Raw genomic sequence first — 19,299 nt, 5'->3', positions numbered from 1 at the left:
GAGGCAAATATATTTTGTACCGGATTTTGTATGAATTTCTTAGACTTTCAGTGTTTAAAGGAAAGATGATGTGTCTTTTACTGATTCAGTTGTTTAATTACATGCTTTTATGTGTATTGTTTCTGGCAACAAGATCATCAACCTGCCTCCTGCAGCACTAAGCCTAGTGCTTTTCAACCAGGACTCAAAAAAAAAAGGCTGAGAAAAAAAAGGGGGGGGGGGGGGGGACCCCACAAAACACAAAAATCAATAGCAAATTAGAACATGTTCATAAACAAGGCACGTGACTGCTTTACGAATGCTGTTTATAAATGCTCTATTATTATCTATAAAAACAGCAGCAGTAGCTGTTGTTAGAAGTATATAGCAGCTTCCTTTTTTTCTGGTAACTGGTTCTTCTGTTGTGTGTGAAGGGGTCGATTCCAGATACCCTTACTCTAAATTGGGATGTCCAATACCACCAGTTTTTTACGCACTTAACTACGTGAGAGAGTAGAAGACTAAGCAAATATAGTGTACTAGGAATGGGAGACCCTTCGTTTTTGGAGCACTTTCCGCTCTCTTCGGTCCATTACAAACTAGGAGATTAAACATTTGCATACTCAGTGAATGGCTCTAGGTGAAGTCCTCGTGAGCCTTGAAAGCCTCTACGGAGTTCCAAACGGCCCCCGCCAATAGGAACTTACGTTGCGGCACTCCACCGCAGGCCGAGATGCCAGACCTCCCGGCGGCGCCACAAGTTGGGCGAGATGCTGGGACCGCAACCCCGACCACCCGCTCTAGCTCTCAGCCGGCTCTCCGCCGCCGGGCGAACGCCCCAACCCCGGGCAGGGGCGGTGCCAAGACCCGGAAGAGGCGGGGCCCGGAGCGCCAAACGCCCAGCGGAAGAAGCTGTGCTTTCTTTTCCGCGCGGCCACCGAAGGATGAGGGTGCGTGGAGCGCCGTCGGCCAGGCGGGCCGGGCGGCGGGCTTTGCGGGCCAGTCGCTGGGCTCTTCGAGGTGGGAGTCCTCGCGGTCTTACTTAGTTCCCCCTGTTCCTGCCGGGAGCCTGATTCCGTTCCGGAACCCGTGCCCGCCTCGGGCCTTCTGCCCTTGGGTGCCCGCGCCCTGGGCCTCCGACCCTTGTCCGAGCGCAGCCGAGTGGTCTGCACGGCCGCGAGGTCTGCCCGGGAGGCAACCGTCCCCTCTCTCTTCCCCCCCGCCCCAGTTGACGGGGCCGGAGCTTACTTCCGGGTCGTTGGCTCAGTGGCATTTTTTTTTGAGTAACCAGCCGCGACTCTTAACCTGGCCCTTTTCTTTAAGTAGACCCTGGCTTCAACTCTTCTAAGCTCAAAAATAATAAAGGGCCTTCTCAGATTCAGGTGGTTCCGAGGCGGTTGGAGGGTACGGCGGGTGGGTTTGGTGCTCCTCCCCGCCCTTTTCCGAAGCCGTTTTATATCCCCAGCAAAGCCTTGAGTGCGGCCTAGAAGGTTTTAAGGTCCTCTAAATGGGCTGCGTATTTACCCCTAGTAAGGGAGCATTTTGTAAAATGGGGAAGGGATTATCTCTAGGATGTTAAGACAACCTTTACTTAACTGTACTTTGTGATTGGCTTTTAAACTTGTTAACAGCAGTTTAATAACAGTTCTGGTAGGGATTTAGTACAGTTAATTTGTCGCATCTGAGTCTTCCTTTGTAAATATGCTCTGAGTGGTATTGAAGTTGGAGAACAATAGGTACTGTATAGATTCCCGCCCCCCCCCACCCCCAGGCCATAAATGCCTGCTTTATCCTTCGATGTTTGCGTTTATATAGAGATGTGTATTTCTGAACATAATACGGAAGAAACTGGTCAACAGCTGGGAGACTGGAAAAAACCACTGCCTATTCAAAAACAAGTTATTAATGAATACTTCACCGATGAGACTTGGTATAATCCTGTGATTTTTTTTTTTGTTCCCTCCCCCAAATATGTTGCTGACAGCAAGGCAACTGTAATGGCTGAAAGCAGGTTTTTGTTTTTTTGGGTTTTATTTATTTATTTGACAGAGACACAGCGAGAGAGGGAACACAAGCAGGGGGGAGTGGGAGAGGGAGAAGCAGGCATCCCTCCGAGCAGGGAGCCCAATGCGGGGCTGGATCCCAGGACCCGGGGATCGTGACCTAAGCCGAAGCAGACGGTTAACGACTGAGCCACCCAGGCGCCCCTGAAAATAGTGTATATTTGGTATTAGTCATTATTTTGAGGCCCGAGGGGCTTGAATCCTGTTTTTATTGGTAAATATTGGGATTTTTTTTTTAATTTTACAAACTAAATGTTTGGTAAAAATAATGTAGGTAATTCCTGAAGCATAATAAATACAGAGCCCACCAAACCATTTAAGAACGGTGATTTTATCAATACAGTGGCATCTTATTTCTTCCGTGTCCCATTCTCCTGCCTTCCATCCTGAGGTGCCTATCATCTAGGCTTTTGTATCCATGTCTCTTAGCTTTTTGAGCTAAGTGGGATGGATAGCAGTTTTATTCCAAATAATGTACCCCTAAACATGCTTGTAGGCTTTACAGAAATGGGATTATGCATGTAGTTTTCAGTAGTTCCCATCAATCTCCTTACTGAAATTTTCCAGTTGGAATTATTCATAACTAATAGTTTGTGTTCCTGATACTGATTATGTGAAATTATTTCCAGACTTGAAAATGATAAATTGTTTCGCAAGGTCCAACATTTGATGTGTCTTCATAAATCATTTCCAGTAGCTGTCTGATTCAGTGATTTATCCTCCTGGGGTGCTGCGGAATATGATCTGTGGCCCTGGCTATTCCCTTTGCACTACCTAAGTGTGCTTTCAGGCAACCTGGGACTTAATAATTCCACAAGACTGTCCAATAATGATGCCAACATAATGTATCTGCTCTAAAACTATATTAGATTTGCCATTGTGATGCTTTAGTTGGAGGTCTGCACACTTGTTTTTATATACCTAACCTTTAACCGGATTCCTATCTCATCCTTGTCAAGCTTGGAGACAGAAAAGCAATGGCTAGAGTACTCATTAGGACCGTCATGTCTTAAAATCGATACTGCCCCAGTAAAGAACATCATATGTATCCACTGTTTTTCCTATTCATGCTAATAAACCCATTTCCAGCTTGGAAAGATCATTTATGGAATTATTAGGGCCTAAACAGTCAAAAGTACTAATATGCTCAAATCATTATAGACATTTTAAGTTTGGGGTTTATCTGCTTTGACTACCAAAAAAAGAATTAAGCAGAAAGTACTTTGTTCATTAGAGATGTGTTAAACAATAGAAAAATTTTTCCAGTATATGGCCTTAATGTTTAGTTTTTATTAAAAAGTTAGTTGGGAGTCAGGAAGGTTGCAGATATTATGTTTATGGTTCCTGATGAGAAGGAAAAAGTCTTACTGGACCATTCCTACATAAAAGATGCCAAACAAACAGATGCAAGTACAAATGAGAATTTTAAATATTTTAATTTCCAGGTGCAATAGAGCCTATGAGGTGAAGATGAATGAAGGTTGTCCTGATGTTTTCCAGAAACTGCTCACAGGATGGCTCTGATAAAACCACTAGGAGCACAACTGCATGTAATGAGGTACCAAAAGTTAATGTTGTGCTTTTTTTATGTATTTGTGGTACTGTTCATGAAGAGCAGTACCAAAAATGTTTAATACATTTTTGACATATGGTAAAAACTGGCACAATGATGACTTAAATTACTTTTTGCCGTTTACCCAGCTGAGGGTTTCTTTGAAGAAATAATTTTAAGACTGAGATGCCAGTAATCTATATTGTTTATGTTAATTACACAAGTATAATGCAATTTTTAATTAAAGTGGGTGAAATGTTCTTTTCAGCATATAGGTAGCTGCAGATGAATATTCAAGTGCAAAACTGTCGTGGTTAAAATTCATTGCCTCAAGTAAGTAATTATGATTTGTCAAGTAATCACAGCTATTTATAATTCAAAAGTATCTGAAACTCCAGAGGGCTAGGGCCATTTCCTGTTAAATTGCCTATGTGTGTCAGGACTATGATTTCTTTTTGATTTTTGACTAGGGAATGGTTTTCACTGTTGGTTTCTAATTTTTTTTTTTTTCCTAGAGGCATGCAATTGGAAGGAAAAAAGAATTGGCCAAGAAGACATGAAACAGATGAAGATTAATATTTTATTTAACATTGATCACCTCACAATAAATTATGTAGAAAAATACATGTTTGAGTACTTGTAATTGCTAGGCAAGTAAAGTCTATTATCTTTAAAAAATATCAAATGTTTAAACAGTTCCATTTTCATAATCACTAGTCAGACTTGGTTTTGTTTTGTTTTTTAAGATTTTATATATTTATTTGACAGAGATAGAGCAGGAACACAAGCAGGGGGAGTGGGAGAGGGAGAAGCAGGCTTCCCGCTGAGCAGGGAGCCTGATGTGGGGCTCGATCCCAGGACCCTGGGATCAGTGACCTGAGCTGAAGGCAGATGCTTAACAACTGAGCCACCCAGGCGCCCCATCAGACTTGTTTTTAACATACTTTAAGTATAGTATGTTCTTGTCAATAACTAGCTCATTTGTGAACTGATGCCCTTTCTTGCCTTAGGGGATTTCAGCAAACTAGAAAACCCATGGAGGTATACCTAAAAAATAAGTATTTGGAATCTCCTAAACACCTTAATGAATTCTCTCTTACAAGTAAAGATTTCACCTGTGACCTACAGTTTGTTTAAAATTTAAATCTTATTTTATTCTTTTTTACCTTTGAATAAAAAAGTAATCCTGGGGTGCCTAGGTGGTGCAGTTAGTTGGGTATCTGACACTTGGTTTCTGCTCAGGTTGTGAGATGAAGCCCATCGTCAGGCCCTGCACTGAGCTTTGAGTATGCTTAGGTTTCTCTCCTCTCCCTCTGCTCCCCCTCCCTCGCTTGCTCTCATGAATAAATCTTAAATGATAATAAAAAAATTTTTTAAACAATTGCTCTGGGAAAAAAAGTAATTCAGGTCCTAGTACAAATGTTACCTGAAGGAAAATAGTGACTGGACAGTCCAGTCTGTCCAGGACTTGAGGATTTACAAGAATTCTAAAACTAGGGGCTGCCTGGGTGGCTCAGTCGGTTAAGTGTCTGCCTTCAGTTCAGGTTATGATCCCAGGGTCCTGGGATGGAGCTGCTCTCTGCTCAGCGGGGAGTCTGCTGCTCCCTCTCACCTTTTGTGCTCTCAAATCTTAAAGAAAAAATTCTAAAACTGAATTCCTAACTGGAGACTTAGGTAAATCTTGCTTTTCCCCTGTTGAGTCCCACAGCATATCAATTACCTGCCTTTATCCAATTTCACTATGGCAAGTCAAACAGTACAAAACCTATACAGCAACAAAGAAGCCACAAAGTAAGGTCTTGACTAGAATTACAGAACTGTAATAAGTAAATTGTTTTTAAAAAACTAGCTTTGCTTTCTGAACGCAAGTGTCTGGGACTAGTGAATATTCACTATTTTTGAATAATATGTCAAAGGTCCATAGAGAGATGGTTAAGCTCCATGAGGTACCAGTTTCTAAAGAATCAGCATGGTAGTATCTGGGTAAAATAGGTGGTCATTTTGTGATGGCATTTTCCTTTTAGTAAGATTGATTTATTTTAGAATTTCTCTCAAGCTTTGGAAAATGAAAAGGATTTGGGAATTTTTCAAGTTAAGTATATTTTCTCACAGTCTTACTCTCCCCAACCCACCCCCTGCCCCACCTTTCAGAGTAGATCTTTTCCCTCCAAAAACAAACTGGGTTTGCAAATTGGTTTCTTCACCTTTTGGTACCTTTCCTGTAACCAATTAGGTTTAAAGAGCCAATTCTTGCTCTTTGATTTGATTTAAATTCCTTTTTTTTTTTCCATTTAACCTGGCTTAGAAAATGGGAAATATACAAGCTTTCCCTTACTCCATAATTAGGGCTTCCAAAATGACATAATGGACATAACACTATATAATAAAGTATGAAAGCTCCTTAAATTTGAGGCTTCTGTTAAAAGAAATTGCTGTTACCATTTGTCAGGTTCACAGGTGCAAGAAAAATGGTTTAAAATGATTATTTGTAGGTAAATGTTCTCATTTAAAGTGTTGTTGCCATCTTGTGACAAATAGTGGGAACTACACAAAAGTGATATTTTACATTGCTTAGTTTGTAACTCTTTCATCCTGAGACCATATTTCATACATTCAGGATAGCGTTCTAACATACTACTGTACACAGTACTACCTGAAGCATTACTTCAAAATCACATTTAACTTAAATATGAAGAAAATAGTGTCCTCAGATTGGCTATTCATCACTAGTGAAAAGAGTTGTCCCAGGTCCATATGTGGCAATAAACTGTTGGAGCTGCTGTTGGCACTGAGTCAAATAGATATCCCTTTGCTCTAAATATTCTTCGTTATACAATTCAAATGGAAATACTGCATTTGGAGCAACACAAAATACAGTGGCCCCTAAGTAAAGAAGGAAAAAAGTGTAAATGAGAATTCCTTAAAATGCTAAATGTGTGGGGCGCCTGGGTGGCTCAGTCGTTAAGCATCTGCCTTCAGCTCAGGTCATGATCCCGGGGTCCTGGGATCAAGCCCTGCATCGGGCTCCCTGCTGAGCAAGGAGCCTGATGTGGGACTCAATCCCAGGACCTTGGGATCGAGCTGGGATCATGACCCGAGCTGAAGGCAGACACCTAACCGACTGACTCAGGCATCCCTTACTAGAATATTAATAATCATGTAAAGCTGACCTGTTTTTGAGACTCATGAGACAAGTTTGGGTACATGCACAAACTTACCGGCGCCAAGAAGAAATACGTTGATTACATTTTAAAGTTTTGAAACTACAGAAATTTGTTATCTCGACGTAATCATTACAGTTTTGAACCTGAATAGTGATGTGAGGAGGTGGAAGTAGTAGGGAGAGAAGGTATTAGAAGGTAGGGAAACACTTTGATAAAGGTTAAATGGATGATTGAGGATAAAGACATCATTGTATGTTTCATTGTTGATTCAGTGAACGAGCACCTACACTGTGACTGGCCAGGTATACAGTTGCTAGCCAAGCAGACAGTGCCTTTCTTCCTAGATCTGTCTGTCCTCAGTAAATACTTATATAGCCTCAGACTTCTGTCACTGCTCCCTTTATTACTCCCTTTATCTTACCTGAATCTTTGCTGTCCCTTGAGAACACTGCCTTCTTCCCTGTGGCTCTCAGGTGAAGCTGCTTTTTCTCAAAACACCTCATACCTTAGTATCACAAGACAGAGACAGTGCCTAACTTGCTGCCCCCTTGCAGCTACCAGACCATTCTCACCCCTGCTTTCCTCTGAATAAAAATCTTTCCTCTAATGCCCAGTGCCCCCTGGGCTTATTACCCTTTCCCTTCCATGGTAAAGTCATCAACCAGTTCTCAGCACATGGCTCACAATCTTCCTCTCTTCCCTAATACCTTGCCATTCAGTGATTTCCATGTGAATTACTCGTTTAATTCCAGACCTCCCTGTCTTGACCTTTTCCCTTCTACCTCCACTATGCATAGTAAGGTCACAGGAAACTGGTATCACCAAAAACTTAACCATTAGTTCAAATGTCCCCTTTCCCTACACTACCTACTTCCAGCTTCTAGGTCTTTTATCTCCAAGGCTTCTAATCAGCTTCCTTCAATTCACTTTCCTTTTTTAACCTATTTAAGAATCTCTCCCAAGCCAGTCCCCCAACTCCCTTGCCGCCTGCAACACTCTGTCACACTCGCCTATCAAAACCTCAGCTCTGCATGAGCCCAACCGTTTGCTTTATGCCTGCACTCGGGCTGCTAGACAGAAAATCACCTAATTGGCATTTCTTGGTTTCACTTTAAATGAATCAGAAACCTCAAATGGATGGGCACTTGAACTGCCAGACAACCCTGCTGGGTTTGTCTAGCACAACTGTTCTTCTGTCCCCCACAACGTGACTATTATATTCCATTCTCTCCTCAAATGTTTTGTTTTTAGCTGATGACCTTGTGTAGAGTATATGACCAAATCGACAGACCTGATTCTGTATCCATTTGTCTTCCCTCCTATAAAATGAACTGACTTTTCTATTAGAGGCCAATACCTACACATGTGCTCTGGATCCCATCCTCTCTCACCTTTTAAAGGATTTTACTCCTTTGATCTTCCCCTGATTCTGTAGTATCATTAGTTTACTCTCTGTTGCACATCATAAGATCTATTTATTCTTAAAAAAAAAAAAATCCTCGGGAGCCTGTTAAACGGTTAAGCCTCGCCTTCGACTCAGGTCATGATCCCAGGGTCCTGGGATCGAGTCCAGCATCAGAGTCTGCTTCTCCCTCTCCCTCTACTGCTGCTGCTCTCTCTCCCTCCCTCCCTCTCTCTCTATCAAATAAAATCTTAAAAAAATCCTTTCTTGGAGCACACATCCTTCTCTGGCTAATACCCTATTTTTCTTCCCCATCTTTATAGTCAAACATCTCAAAGTTGTCTATGTGTGCTATTTCCATATCCTCACTTCTTATCCCACCCAAATCCCACTCCACTGAAGTAGCTCTGATCACTGACACCTATATCCCCTAGGTTGCCAAATCTAATCTTTTATAACTACACGTGATTTTCTTTCTACATTTTAGCTGCTACTTCTCAGTAGCAGCTCTCCTTTGTTAGTTCCTCCTCCTCAACCCCATTTCTAAATATTGGAATTCTTCAAGGGCCATCCTTGGAGTTCTTAGTATAGTCTCTCTCTAGGTGATTTCAGGTGATTTCATCCATTCCATGCCTATGAGTACCATCTCTGTGCTGATGGTTCCCAAATTAAATTTCTAAATTAGAACTCTCATCTAAACGATTCTTGTATCTGTCTATTGGTATCTCTGTAGGATGCCTCAAACTTATATCTGTCATTTGGTTTTTCTCCCAACCCTTTTTCTCTTTTTTTGCTAGTCTTGGCAAATGATACCATGATCCACTCAGTTGCTCAAGGCAGAAGCTTGGGAGTTTTCCTTAATTCTTCCCTCTGCCCCAGCTTCTAAATCTAGTTCATGAGCCAACCTATTGGTTTTTGTATCCAAGAAAAATGTCCCTGAGTAGGGATCAATTTCCTACTGTTATTTTTTCCAATTTCTTATTATGTTTAAAGTAACATTTAAGGAGGTTTAACATTGTTTTTTGCTTAAGACTTAAAAATCTTTTTGGGGCGCCTGGGTGGCTCAGTCGTTAAGCATTTGCTTTTGGCTCAGGTCATGATCCCAGGGTCCTGGGATCGAGCCCCACATCAGGCTCCCTGCTTGGCGGGAAGCCTGCTTCTCCCTCTCCCACTCCCCTGCTTGTGTTCCCTCTCTCGCTGTGTCTCTCTCTGTCAAATAAATAAAATATTTTAAAAAAAAACATTCTTTTTTTATTTATTTAATTTTATTTTTTATTTAATTTTATTTATTTATTCATGAGAGAGAGAGAGAGAGAGGCAGAGGGAGAAGCAGGCTCCCAAGGAGCAGGGAGCCCGATGCGGGACTCGATCCCAGGACCCTGAGATCATGACCTGAGCCGAAGGCAGACGCTTAACCATCTGAGCCACCCAGGCGCCCTTATTTTTTTTTTTAAGATTTTATTTATTCATCTGAGACACAGAGATAGAGAGAGAGAGAATGAACAGGGGGAGAGCAGAGGGAGAGGGAGAAGCAGGCTCCCTGCTGAGGCAGGAGCCCAATGTGGGGCTCAATCCCAGGACCCTGGGATCAAGCCCTGAATGGAGCCCTGCATAGGGTTCCGTGCTCAGTGGAGAGTCTGCTGCTCCCTCTCCCTCTGCTCCTCCCCTCCTCCTCTGCTCTCTCTCTCAAATAAATAAAATCTTAAAAAAAAAAGACACAACTAGATATCCATAAGAAGACAAAAATGTGTGTCTTTGAACTTAAAAACTATGGTATTATAATATTAAGGACTCCTGTGGTAGAATATGGCAATTTTCACTTGGTAATAATTTTGTCAAGACTTTCTTGAAGCATTTAAGAAAGCATTTGCTGAGGAAAATAAAACTCTGTGAGGATTTTTTTTCCTTTAGTTACTTTTTGTTTTCATAATGAATTTGATTTTTTTTTAGTTTATTTTTAATTTATTTTTATTTTATTATGTTATGTTAATCACCATACATTACATCATTAGTTTTTGATGTAGTGTTCCATGATTCATTGTCTGCGTATAACACCCAGTGCTCCATGCAGAACGTGCCCTCTTTAATACCCATCACCAGGCTAACCCATCCCCCGCCCCCCTCCCCTCTAGAACCCTCAGTTTGTTTCTCAGAGTCCATAGTCTCTCATGGTTCATCTCCCCCTCCTATTTCCCCCCCTTCATATTGATTTTTAAGTCTTTTTTTTTTAAAGAATTTATTTATTTATTTGAGAGAGAGACAAAGAGCGAGAGAGAGCGAGCAAGCACAAGCCAGGGGTGGGGGCAGGTAGAGGGAGAGGAAGAAGCAGAGAGCCCGATGTGGGGCTTGATCCCAGGACCCCGAGATCGTGACCTGAGCCAAAGGCAGACGCTTAACGACTGAGCCACCCAGGCGCCCCAAAAAGAATGCTTTTAAGTACAGAATAAGAAGAACGTAAAAGATAGGGACACATGGCTGGCTCAGTCAGTAGAACATGGACTCTTGACCTCAGGGTTGTAAGTTTGAGGACCCACACTGGGTGTACAGATTACTTAAAAAAAATAAAATCTTAAAAAAAGAAGAAGAATATAAATGATAAAGCAAATTAAAAATAAAAATATTTTTGTATCATTCCTCTTATTTAGTATTGGTTGGGAACCAATGTTTATCTCTTTTAGTACATAAAATTAATTCAGGATGATAATTAACTTTTTCTGGGGATCATGAACCTGTAAGACATACTTAATAAAACTTACCATTCATTTCTGTAAGCATAAAGGTGTAAAGCACATACATACAAAAATTTTTACAGAATTTAGAGATTCATGAGCCCCTAGAACTCTCTCCGTATTCATGAATCCCAGGTTAAGAATGCTTGATTTAGATAATTATAGAACAAAGTTCTAATGTTCTAATGAATCTTTGCAAAAAGTTATTACCATATAAATTGAATTTAAGACAAATTTAAGCACTGAACATATACACACAGAAAAGTCAGTGTTAATACATCTTTAAGTCCCAAGGTTGGGACCAAAGTTTGGTTTCAAGGATGGTAATATTTTATCAAAATTAATGTCTCATCCAATTCAACAAAGACCTTTGTGAGAATAACTCTTTTTACTCTTACTGTAAGAGCCCTTTTATGTTTTTATTAACAAAACCATAATAAACTCATATTCATTTCAAATAATTAAATGCTATAGTCACATGATTGGTATAGTTAGCAATTCAGAAAGGTGGTGATGCCAGATGATCACGTTTTCTTTGGCTATGTGCCTAACTCCATTGAGGGGGGCTGCTTGGAAATTAAATGTTCCATGTTATTTTAAAAGGAAGATAAATTTAAAATCACTTCATGTGTTGAATTAAGTACATGTTTTTTCAGAATTCTGTAAGTGTTGCAAAAGTTTAAATATCCAAGCAATCATGCACCATAAGGAACTTAACAGATGATACTACCTATAAACAATCAGTAAGTGTTCAAATTCAAACAGGCCTTACCTGATAAAAATTTATTATTCTTTAAAATAATACTTAAGATATATATAACATTTTATCTTAACAGACTAAGAATATTTAAATATAATTATTTATAGTGACCGTTGACAAATTTGGGGCGCCTGGGTAACTCAGCCGTTAAGCGTCTGCCTTCGGCTTAGGTCATGATCCCAGGGTCCTGGGATCAAGCCCTCCATCGGGCTCCCTGCTCCGCGGGAAGCCTGCTTCTCCCTCTCCCACTCCCCCTGCTTGTGTTCCTGCTCTTGCTATCTCTCTCTCTGTGTCAAATAAATAAATAAAATCTTAAAACAAAACAAAACAAATTAATAGATTACCATATTTCAGTGTGAGAGATGTTTCAAATAATAAGGCTGCAATTAGTGCATCTTCTTTAAGCACTTTATTCCTTAAGTTCAGTCGAGCATGGGATTCAGCTAGGGAAACTCTGAAAAAGAAAACTGATGCTAATCAAAATATGTTGATATTATAAAGATAATATATATTTTGGCAGGAACAAACCAAGACATATGTGTACATAAGCCATACCTTAAAGATCAGCATATTTTTACTTAAAAAAAATTCAGTTTCTTTTCAAAGCATGTTTTTCCTACCAAGTTCAATAGACTATTCCAGAACAAGCAAATATCCTGACTTGTTATCAAAGACTTGGTTTCCACCCTGACTTGTCTTTATTTTTATTATTCTACACCCTCTTCCCCAAGTTCTGTTCAGATAAATACACAGTTGGGAAAATTAACGTAACTAAATATCTCTTATAGATATCTTTGGTGTTTTCTTCCAGTTCTTCATCTATTTAAAGTCCTCATAGAATCTTGAAATTTTAGTTTTGGAAGAGACCTTAAAGTTCAGACTCCCATCAGATAACTGAATTTTCTCTACAATATCTCAGGCTACTTATTGTCCAGTCTCTTTTGAACTTTTCCTAGGGCTCACTAGGAAGCCAGTCCTTTATCTTTTATTTTTAAACTAACTTTTGATTACCTAAAAAATCTCCCTCAAGCTCTCATTTGGCATATGTAATGTATTTGAATGATTGCTGAACTTGGAAATCAGAAAACCTGGGCTAAGTCTTTAGAATTTACTAGCTGTGTGACTTCATATTTACTTTCTGGGATTTTTTTGAAGCTCTGGTATAAAATGGGGACAATAATAATTCACAGTTATTATGATTTCAAATAAAGCATTTGAAAATTTTGGGACTCACCCACAAAGATTATATAAATTTAAGCTGAAATTGGTTTCACTGAAATTTCTACCCACTGGTCCCTGGTTCTGTTTTCTGAGATTATAAAACAAGCGTAATACTTCTTAAATATGACAGCTCTTCAAATATTCAAAGAAAAATTTCCTAAATGCCCTACATTTTCTTTTCTCTAAGATAAAATATTCCTAGCTCTTTTAATATGTCATAAGACATCATTTTCAGGCCCTTCACCATTCTGGCTACTTTCCTCATGACCAGATTTGGTTAATATTCTTTTTCAGTACAGTACTACAGGTGTGATTTAACCAACAATGTAGAGGTGAGGCAGAACAAGCATTTTTTTTTTTACTCTAGATACTATATTCTATTAACACAACCTGAATTCACAGTATTATTAAGAGCCATATTAAATTGTTTACCCATATTAAACATAAAAAGAATGAAACCTCAAGTTTTTTTCATATTAAGACATCAACCTTTTCTTATCCATTCATACTTGGTTAGACCAAGATCATCCTTTGAGTCTACGGAGATCTCTCCAGAGTTATTTTCAAATTTGACTATAATGTTCCTGATGTCCTCACCTAAGCTCCTTCTAAAAATGTTGACCCCAAATGAATATGTATAAAGCTTTTCAGGGCAAGAAAAGAGTACCATTCAGCTCTACTCTAGAAAAGCAAGGATGGTGTTATTTATTAGGTAACTGTCTATAGAAGAAGCAGGAGAAAAATTTAAAGTTTATGACTCTTCTGAGTTCACTTTGTTATTTCCTAAACTCCATCTCCACTTCTAGTGTTTATTTCTACAATGGGAAGAAGTAGAGTTATCACATTAAATTTAACTCTGCTTTATTTTTGGATCAGTATAGTCAAATGTAAACTAAGGGGGCGCCTAGGTGGCTCAGTTGTTAAGCATCTGCCTTCTGCTCAGGTTGAGCCCTGCACCGGGCTCCCTGCGTCGGGCTCCCTGCTTGGTGGGAAGCCTGCTTCTCCCTCTCCCCCTGCTTGTGTTCCCTCTCTGTGTCTCTCTCTGTCAGATAAATGAATAAAATCTTAAAAAAAAAAAAACAAAAAAAAAACAAATGTAAACTGAGATATGAATTTAAATATCTTTTTGCTACAGAGAAAAAAAATAAGAAAATAGGATTTTCAAAGCTTTGACTATTTGAGTATTGATTCGAGTATTTTATTTTATTGTTTAAAAAAAATTCTTTTTAAGTAGGCTCCATGTCCGATGTGGGGTTTGAACTCATGACCCCAAGAACAAGAGTTGCATGGTTCACCAACTGAGCCAGCCAGGCACCCCTGATTTGAATATTTTAAATATTCCTTCAGAAAATGGAAAACAACAAAATTCCGTTCACCATTTTAAAACATCACAGTTGACTTCTGCCTTATCTTATCTTCAGCACTTTTTTTCAGGTCTATGAAGATAAATATACAGCTAGGAAAGCTAACTAAATATATTTATCTTTTGTAGACCTCTATCTGACATTTCCTGCCAGTCCTTCACTTATTTTATATTGCAGTTATAACAAGATATTTATTTATTTAATGGATTATTTTACCCCTGGTCCAACTTCATGATTTGTTTGAAATTACACATTAATTTAGAAGTAATGGTTTATCAATAGGGGACTGTTTAAATTATGGTACAGCCACACTGGAACACAGTAAAACTATAATGCAGCTATTAAAACAGAATAAGGTAATTCCTTATGTTCTGATAATATTATAATATAATATGTAAACCATGCATGATTCCACTTGGGCAGAAGGAAAAGATCTATCCATATGAATATATATTTATATTTAGATCTTTCTCAACTTACAATGGGTTTACATCCCAATAAACCCACTGTAAACTAAAAATATCATGTCAAAAATGTATTTAATACACCTAACCTACCAAACATAGCTTACCCTAGCCTACCTTAAAAGTGCTGAAAACACATTAGCCTACAGTTGGGCAAAATCATCTAAACAAAGCCAATTTTATAATGAAGTGTTGACTATCTCACATATTTTATTGAATACTGCACTGAAAGTGAAGCACAGAATGGCTGCATGGATACAGAATGGTGTCTGTGTACCAGTTGTTTACCCTTTTAATCTTGTGGCTGACTGGGAGCTGCAGCCCATTGTCCAGTAGGAGAGAGTATCCTACTGCATATTGCTAGCTGGGAAAAAGATAGAAATTCAAAATTCAAAGTATGATTTCTACCGAACATGTACATTTTCACACTATTATGAAGTTGAAAAATCGTAAGTCGAACAATCCTAAGTCGGGGACCGTCTATACATATAATATGTTTAAGTAACATATTCATCTAAAAATATATAGCATATTCAAATAAAGTATGTATTTAATATACATCATATATTTAAATTACATATGTTTGTACATGCTAGTATTTGAATGGATAAGTTTTGGAAAAATACACAAAAACCGTTAACAGTGATTATCTCTCTAGAGAGTGGAACAGCAATGGGTAGAGTTAGCTGGACACCTTACTCATTATTTTGGACTTTTACTGTGTCCATCCTTTACTTTTATAATAAAAATTAGTTTTTAAAAATAACTTTTCAAAGAACAATAATAGATGAGTCTATTGAAGTATTTAAAAGTACAGGGAACAATGTACTTAAGAAGAATTTTTTCTAGGTTCGACTAAAAAATACCTGGAATATAAAAAAGCCATATTTTAAAAAACAATCATTTGCATTTGAAATCAGTGCACTTTACTTAGACACATTTTATACAGAGGTTCTAATACAAAAATAATTTCATGAAAACAAATATTGGAGGTTCAAATGATGTAACAATATAACAAAAGGAATTGTTATATCACCTTAAAATCTTTTGGAGTAAGGTAAATTATAAACCAACCAACTAGCAATCAAAGAAAGAAAGAAACAAGTGAAACATAAATAAATTAATTAAACACATCATTTAAAAGTCAATACTGGCTTTAAAATTTTAGATTGAATACCTACAAGTATTTTAATGCAGATGCTGACAGTTTTGATCCACTTATAGAATCTGTTCTGATTCTTCGACTTGCTAGATAATAGCCATGAATCATTCTTTCTGCCTCCAAACTGAATTCTACATTCAAATTCTTTGCAAAAGCCAGCAGCTAAATTAAAAGTGTGAAAAATTTAAGAAATTCAAACTTAAATTCAAACTTTATTATAAAATCTTTATTACAAGAATCCAAAGTTTGCATATTTTATTTACATCAAAGTTGATTAAATATCTGGGACCATCTCAAAGTCATTGAGCACTTTAAATCATCGTCTTATACTTGTAAATATGGTTAAGGTTTAGCCAGAGTAATCTCTTCCTCCCTCTTAGTGCAGAAATGTTCTGTGCAACATATTTGAATGAGGATCAAGGCTTTGCTTCCAGTGGAGTAAAGGCTCACTTAGATCCTTTCAGTGGGAGAGAGGCTTCCCCCAGCATCTCATTTCCCTATGAATAGCTTTAATTCTTTGACTATTTATTTCCTTAAAACTTCCTCTCATGGGCTGTAGAGCTACCTGCCTTCACGTTACTTCTTTTCCTTCCTTTTAAAGAACACAGCTGAACGCTAGCAATGTGGGAGGCACTGTGTTAACCACTATGAAGGTGGGCCTTGGAGATTAAGACTTCCAGGAAAGAACAAGCCTTCAACATAATGATTAGCACTGTCTTCTCTGAGCTTTGTGCTTTTTTTCTTTCTGAGGATTCCCAGTCCCTTAAATCCTTAATTTGTGACATCATTTCCAGACTTTTCACTACCCTGTTTGTTTTCTGCTTTTTCAACTTAGAATCGAAAGGAAAATTTAATCATAATAAGGTTGCTATTAACTATAATATTATATTTTAAATACAACTTTTTATTTTTTATTTTTTTAAAGATTTATTTATTTATTTATTTGACACAGAGAGAACGAGAGACAGAGAGCAAGCACAAGCAGGGGGGACGGCAGGCAGGGGAGAAGCAGGCTCCCCACTGAGCAAGGAGCCCGATGTGGGGCTCGATGTGGGGCTCGATGTGGGGCTCAATCCCAGGACCTTGGGATCATGACCTGTGCTGAAGGCAGACACTTAACGGACTGAGCTACGCAGGCGCCCCCTAAATACAATCTTTTAAAGGATCTGGATATGTCCTGTATTAGGTATGTCCTGTCTTCTTTATTCTCCTTACACTCCACAGTTCCCTCTAGACCTTAAGAACTGGATAATAATATTATTAATAATCTCAGTAGCCCTCTCTAGGTTTTATCCTATGGAGTCACAGTAATGTGCCACCTATCTCCCCCTTCAGGAAAGGATTTGCTCCCAGCTCCTGGGAGTGCTGTCAGCATTGGCCGCTAGGTATCAACCTCTTTAGGAATGCCTCAAGAAAGCCCATATCAAATGACTGAGGTAGAAGTGGGGCAAGTGTTACCAAAAAAGTCTATTTCTGTCCAAAGCAAAACAATTCTGGTGGGTCTCTTTAACTCCAGAGCTCATTTTAGGGCTATCTTTGGGCCTGCATCATAGGTTGACTCCTTTCTCTGCTCAATCCTGTTTCCTTCTCCCTTCCACAGGTATTAATAGAAGAGCTAGAAGAGCACTCCTGAATAAACAATGGCACACTAAATTCATCTTGGTCAGCCTCCTGGAGAGCCCAGGCTCTGACACACTACATCCAATCTGTTTTGCGTAATGGACAGATTTATCTTCTGGAGAAATCATTTTTGCTGTTTCACAACTCTAATAAAGTCCAACTGTTCTCTACAGTCTGAGGAATCAACTATAAATTTTTCTGCCTGAGCTTCAAGGCTTATTGTAAATTTGCCAAATCCTAATCCCAATGACTCTAATTTTTGCTCCAGTCAGCTATGTCTTCTCATAGTTTTCCATGTATATTCATTTCTACTTCTGTCTTTGCTCCTACTTTCATTCCTGTTTAGGATGTCCATCCTTCCTGTCATCTAAATCTTACCTTTTCTTGAGGCTCAACTAAGGTCTCACCTTTTTTTTTTTTTAAGATTTTATTTATTTGGCAGAGAGAGACACAGCGAGAGAGGGAACAGAAGCAGGGGAGTGGGAGAGGGAGAAGCAGGCTTCCCGCCAAGCAGGGAGCCCGATGTGAGGCTCAATCCCAGGACCCTGAGATCATGCCCTAAGCCGAAGGCGGACGCTTAACCAACTGAGCCACCCAGGTGCCCCCAAATCTCACCTCCTTGAAGTCTTCCCAACTCTTGCATTCTACTTGACATCTTCCTTCCTGAATTCCTAAAATACTTAGAGTTAGCACCACCCAGGTTAGCACTTAAACTGTCCCTTAATGGTTTCTTGTATCTTATTTTTATCTCAATTAAATGAAAAACTATTTAAAGAAGATTTATTTTTCTGTGAGAACATAAAAGAGCAGAAGTAGGCTCATATATATAAAGGATTCAGTAAATAATAAATCCCAAGGGGTTTTGTTTGTTTGTTTTTCAGAGAAAAACTGGGCAAAAATTTCTCTAGGTCATTAGTGTGTCGGTATATTTAGTACCCTAATTCCTAGAGATTAACTACTTTTTTTCTTATATATTAAAACAAACAGGAGTGCCTGTGTGGCTCAGTCGGTTAAGCGTCTGACTCTTGATTTCGGCTCAGGTCATGATCTCAAGGTTGTGAGATTGAGCTCCATGTTGGGCTCTGTGTTGGTCATGGAGCCTGCTTAGGATTCTCTCTCTTGGGGCACTGGGGTGACTCAGTTGGTTAAGTTCCTGCCTTTGGCTCAGGTCATGATCTCAGGGTCCTGGGATTGAGCCCCACATTGGGCTCTCTGCTCAGCAGGGAGCCTGCTGCTCCCTCTGCCTGCCTCTCCCCCCTGCTTGTGTTCCCTCTTTCTCTCTGTCAAATAAATAAATAAAACAAAAATACCTGATTTACCATATTCTTTTTCTGTTCTAAGCTATGTGAATAAACAATGCTCATAATTCCGTTTTAAGTCCACCTCACTTTTCCTTTTACCCATGCAGTCTACCTACAAGGAAGGCAGGTATGAAAAAAAAATTTTTAATGACTCATAGATTCCCACTCCCAGTATTCCTGCCCTTTATCTATCCTATCTAGGTACTTTAACTCTACTGTAGATAGATTTCTCAATAGTCAATATTACAAGGTTGTCACTTGTAGATACTTGTGTACCTTTAATAGCTACAAAAATCATTACTAATTTATATCACCTACTCTCAGGTTCTCTGAACATGCTGCCCATGTTTTCATGGCAGGACACTGAAATGGGTTAGTGAGTCATGACAGGTATTCTCTAAAGTCAGAACTCTGAAGGCATTTACATAAAGTAAATCCCTTTGAATAATCTGTAAAATGTAAATAACTGTATACCTGTATAGCCTCTCATCATAATTTTCCATAGAAATATTCTATTG

At 38.9% G+C, this 19,299-nt stretch overlaps 1 protein-coding gene, 1 long non-coding RNA gene and 1 other non-coding gene across 3 annotated transcripts in view; 2 read left to right on the top strand and 1 right to left on the bottom strand.

Annotated features, from left to right (window-relative positions):
* The first annotated feature begins 890 nt into the window (after positions 1 to 890).
* Positions 891 to 4,212, top strand: LOC110579026. Its single transcript, XR_002480219.2, has 4 exons — positions 891 to 999; positions 3,488 to 3,600; positions 3,863 to 3,927; positions 4,110 to 4,212. It is a non-coding gene; the product is annotated as an uncharacterized LOC110579026 (long non-coding RNA).
* Positions 3,700 to 3,788, top strand: LOC123324772. Its single transcript, XR_006540037.1, has one exon. It is a non-coding gene; the product is annotated as a small nucleolar RNA SNORD87 (small nucleolar RNA).
* A 2,098-nt stretch (positions 4,213 to 6,310) lies between the features above and the next one.
* MCMDC2 (minichromosome maintenance domain containing 2) overlaps positions 6,311 to 19,299 on the bottom strand; it is a 31,780-nt gene continuing 18,791 nt past the window's right edge. The window contains exons 12-14 of the mRNA XM_021688472.1: positions 15,880 to 16,022; positions 11,994 to 12,103; positions 6,311 to 6,477 (exon numbers count right to left, since the gene is read on the bottom strand). Of these exons, the coding sequence (XP_021544147.1) occupies positions 6,311 to 6,477; positions 11,994 to 12,103; positions 15,880 to 16,022 (420 nt within the window). The remainder of the gene's footprint in view (positions 6,478 to 11,993; positions 12,104 to 15,879; positions 16,023 to 19,299) is intronic.

The sequence above is a fragment of the Neomonachus schauinslandi genome, chromosome 4, assembly GCF_002201575.2.
Source record: "Neomonachus schauinslandi chromosome 4, ASM220157v2, whole genome shotgun sequence".
In the NCBI taxonomy this organism is placed as follows: domain Eukaryota; kingdom Metazoa; phylum Chordata; class Mammalia; order Carnivora; family Phocidae; genus Neomonachus; species Neomonachus schauinslandi.
This window is presented reverse-complemented; position numbering and strand designations above follow the sequence as displayed.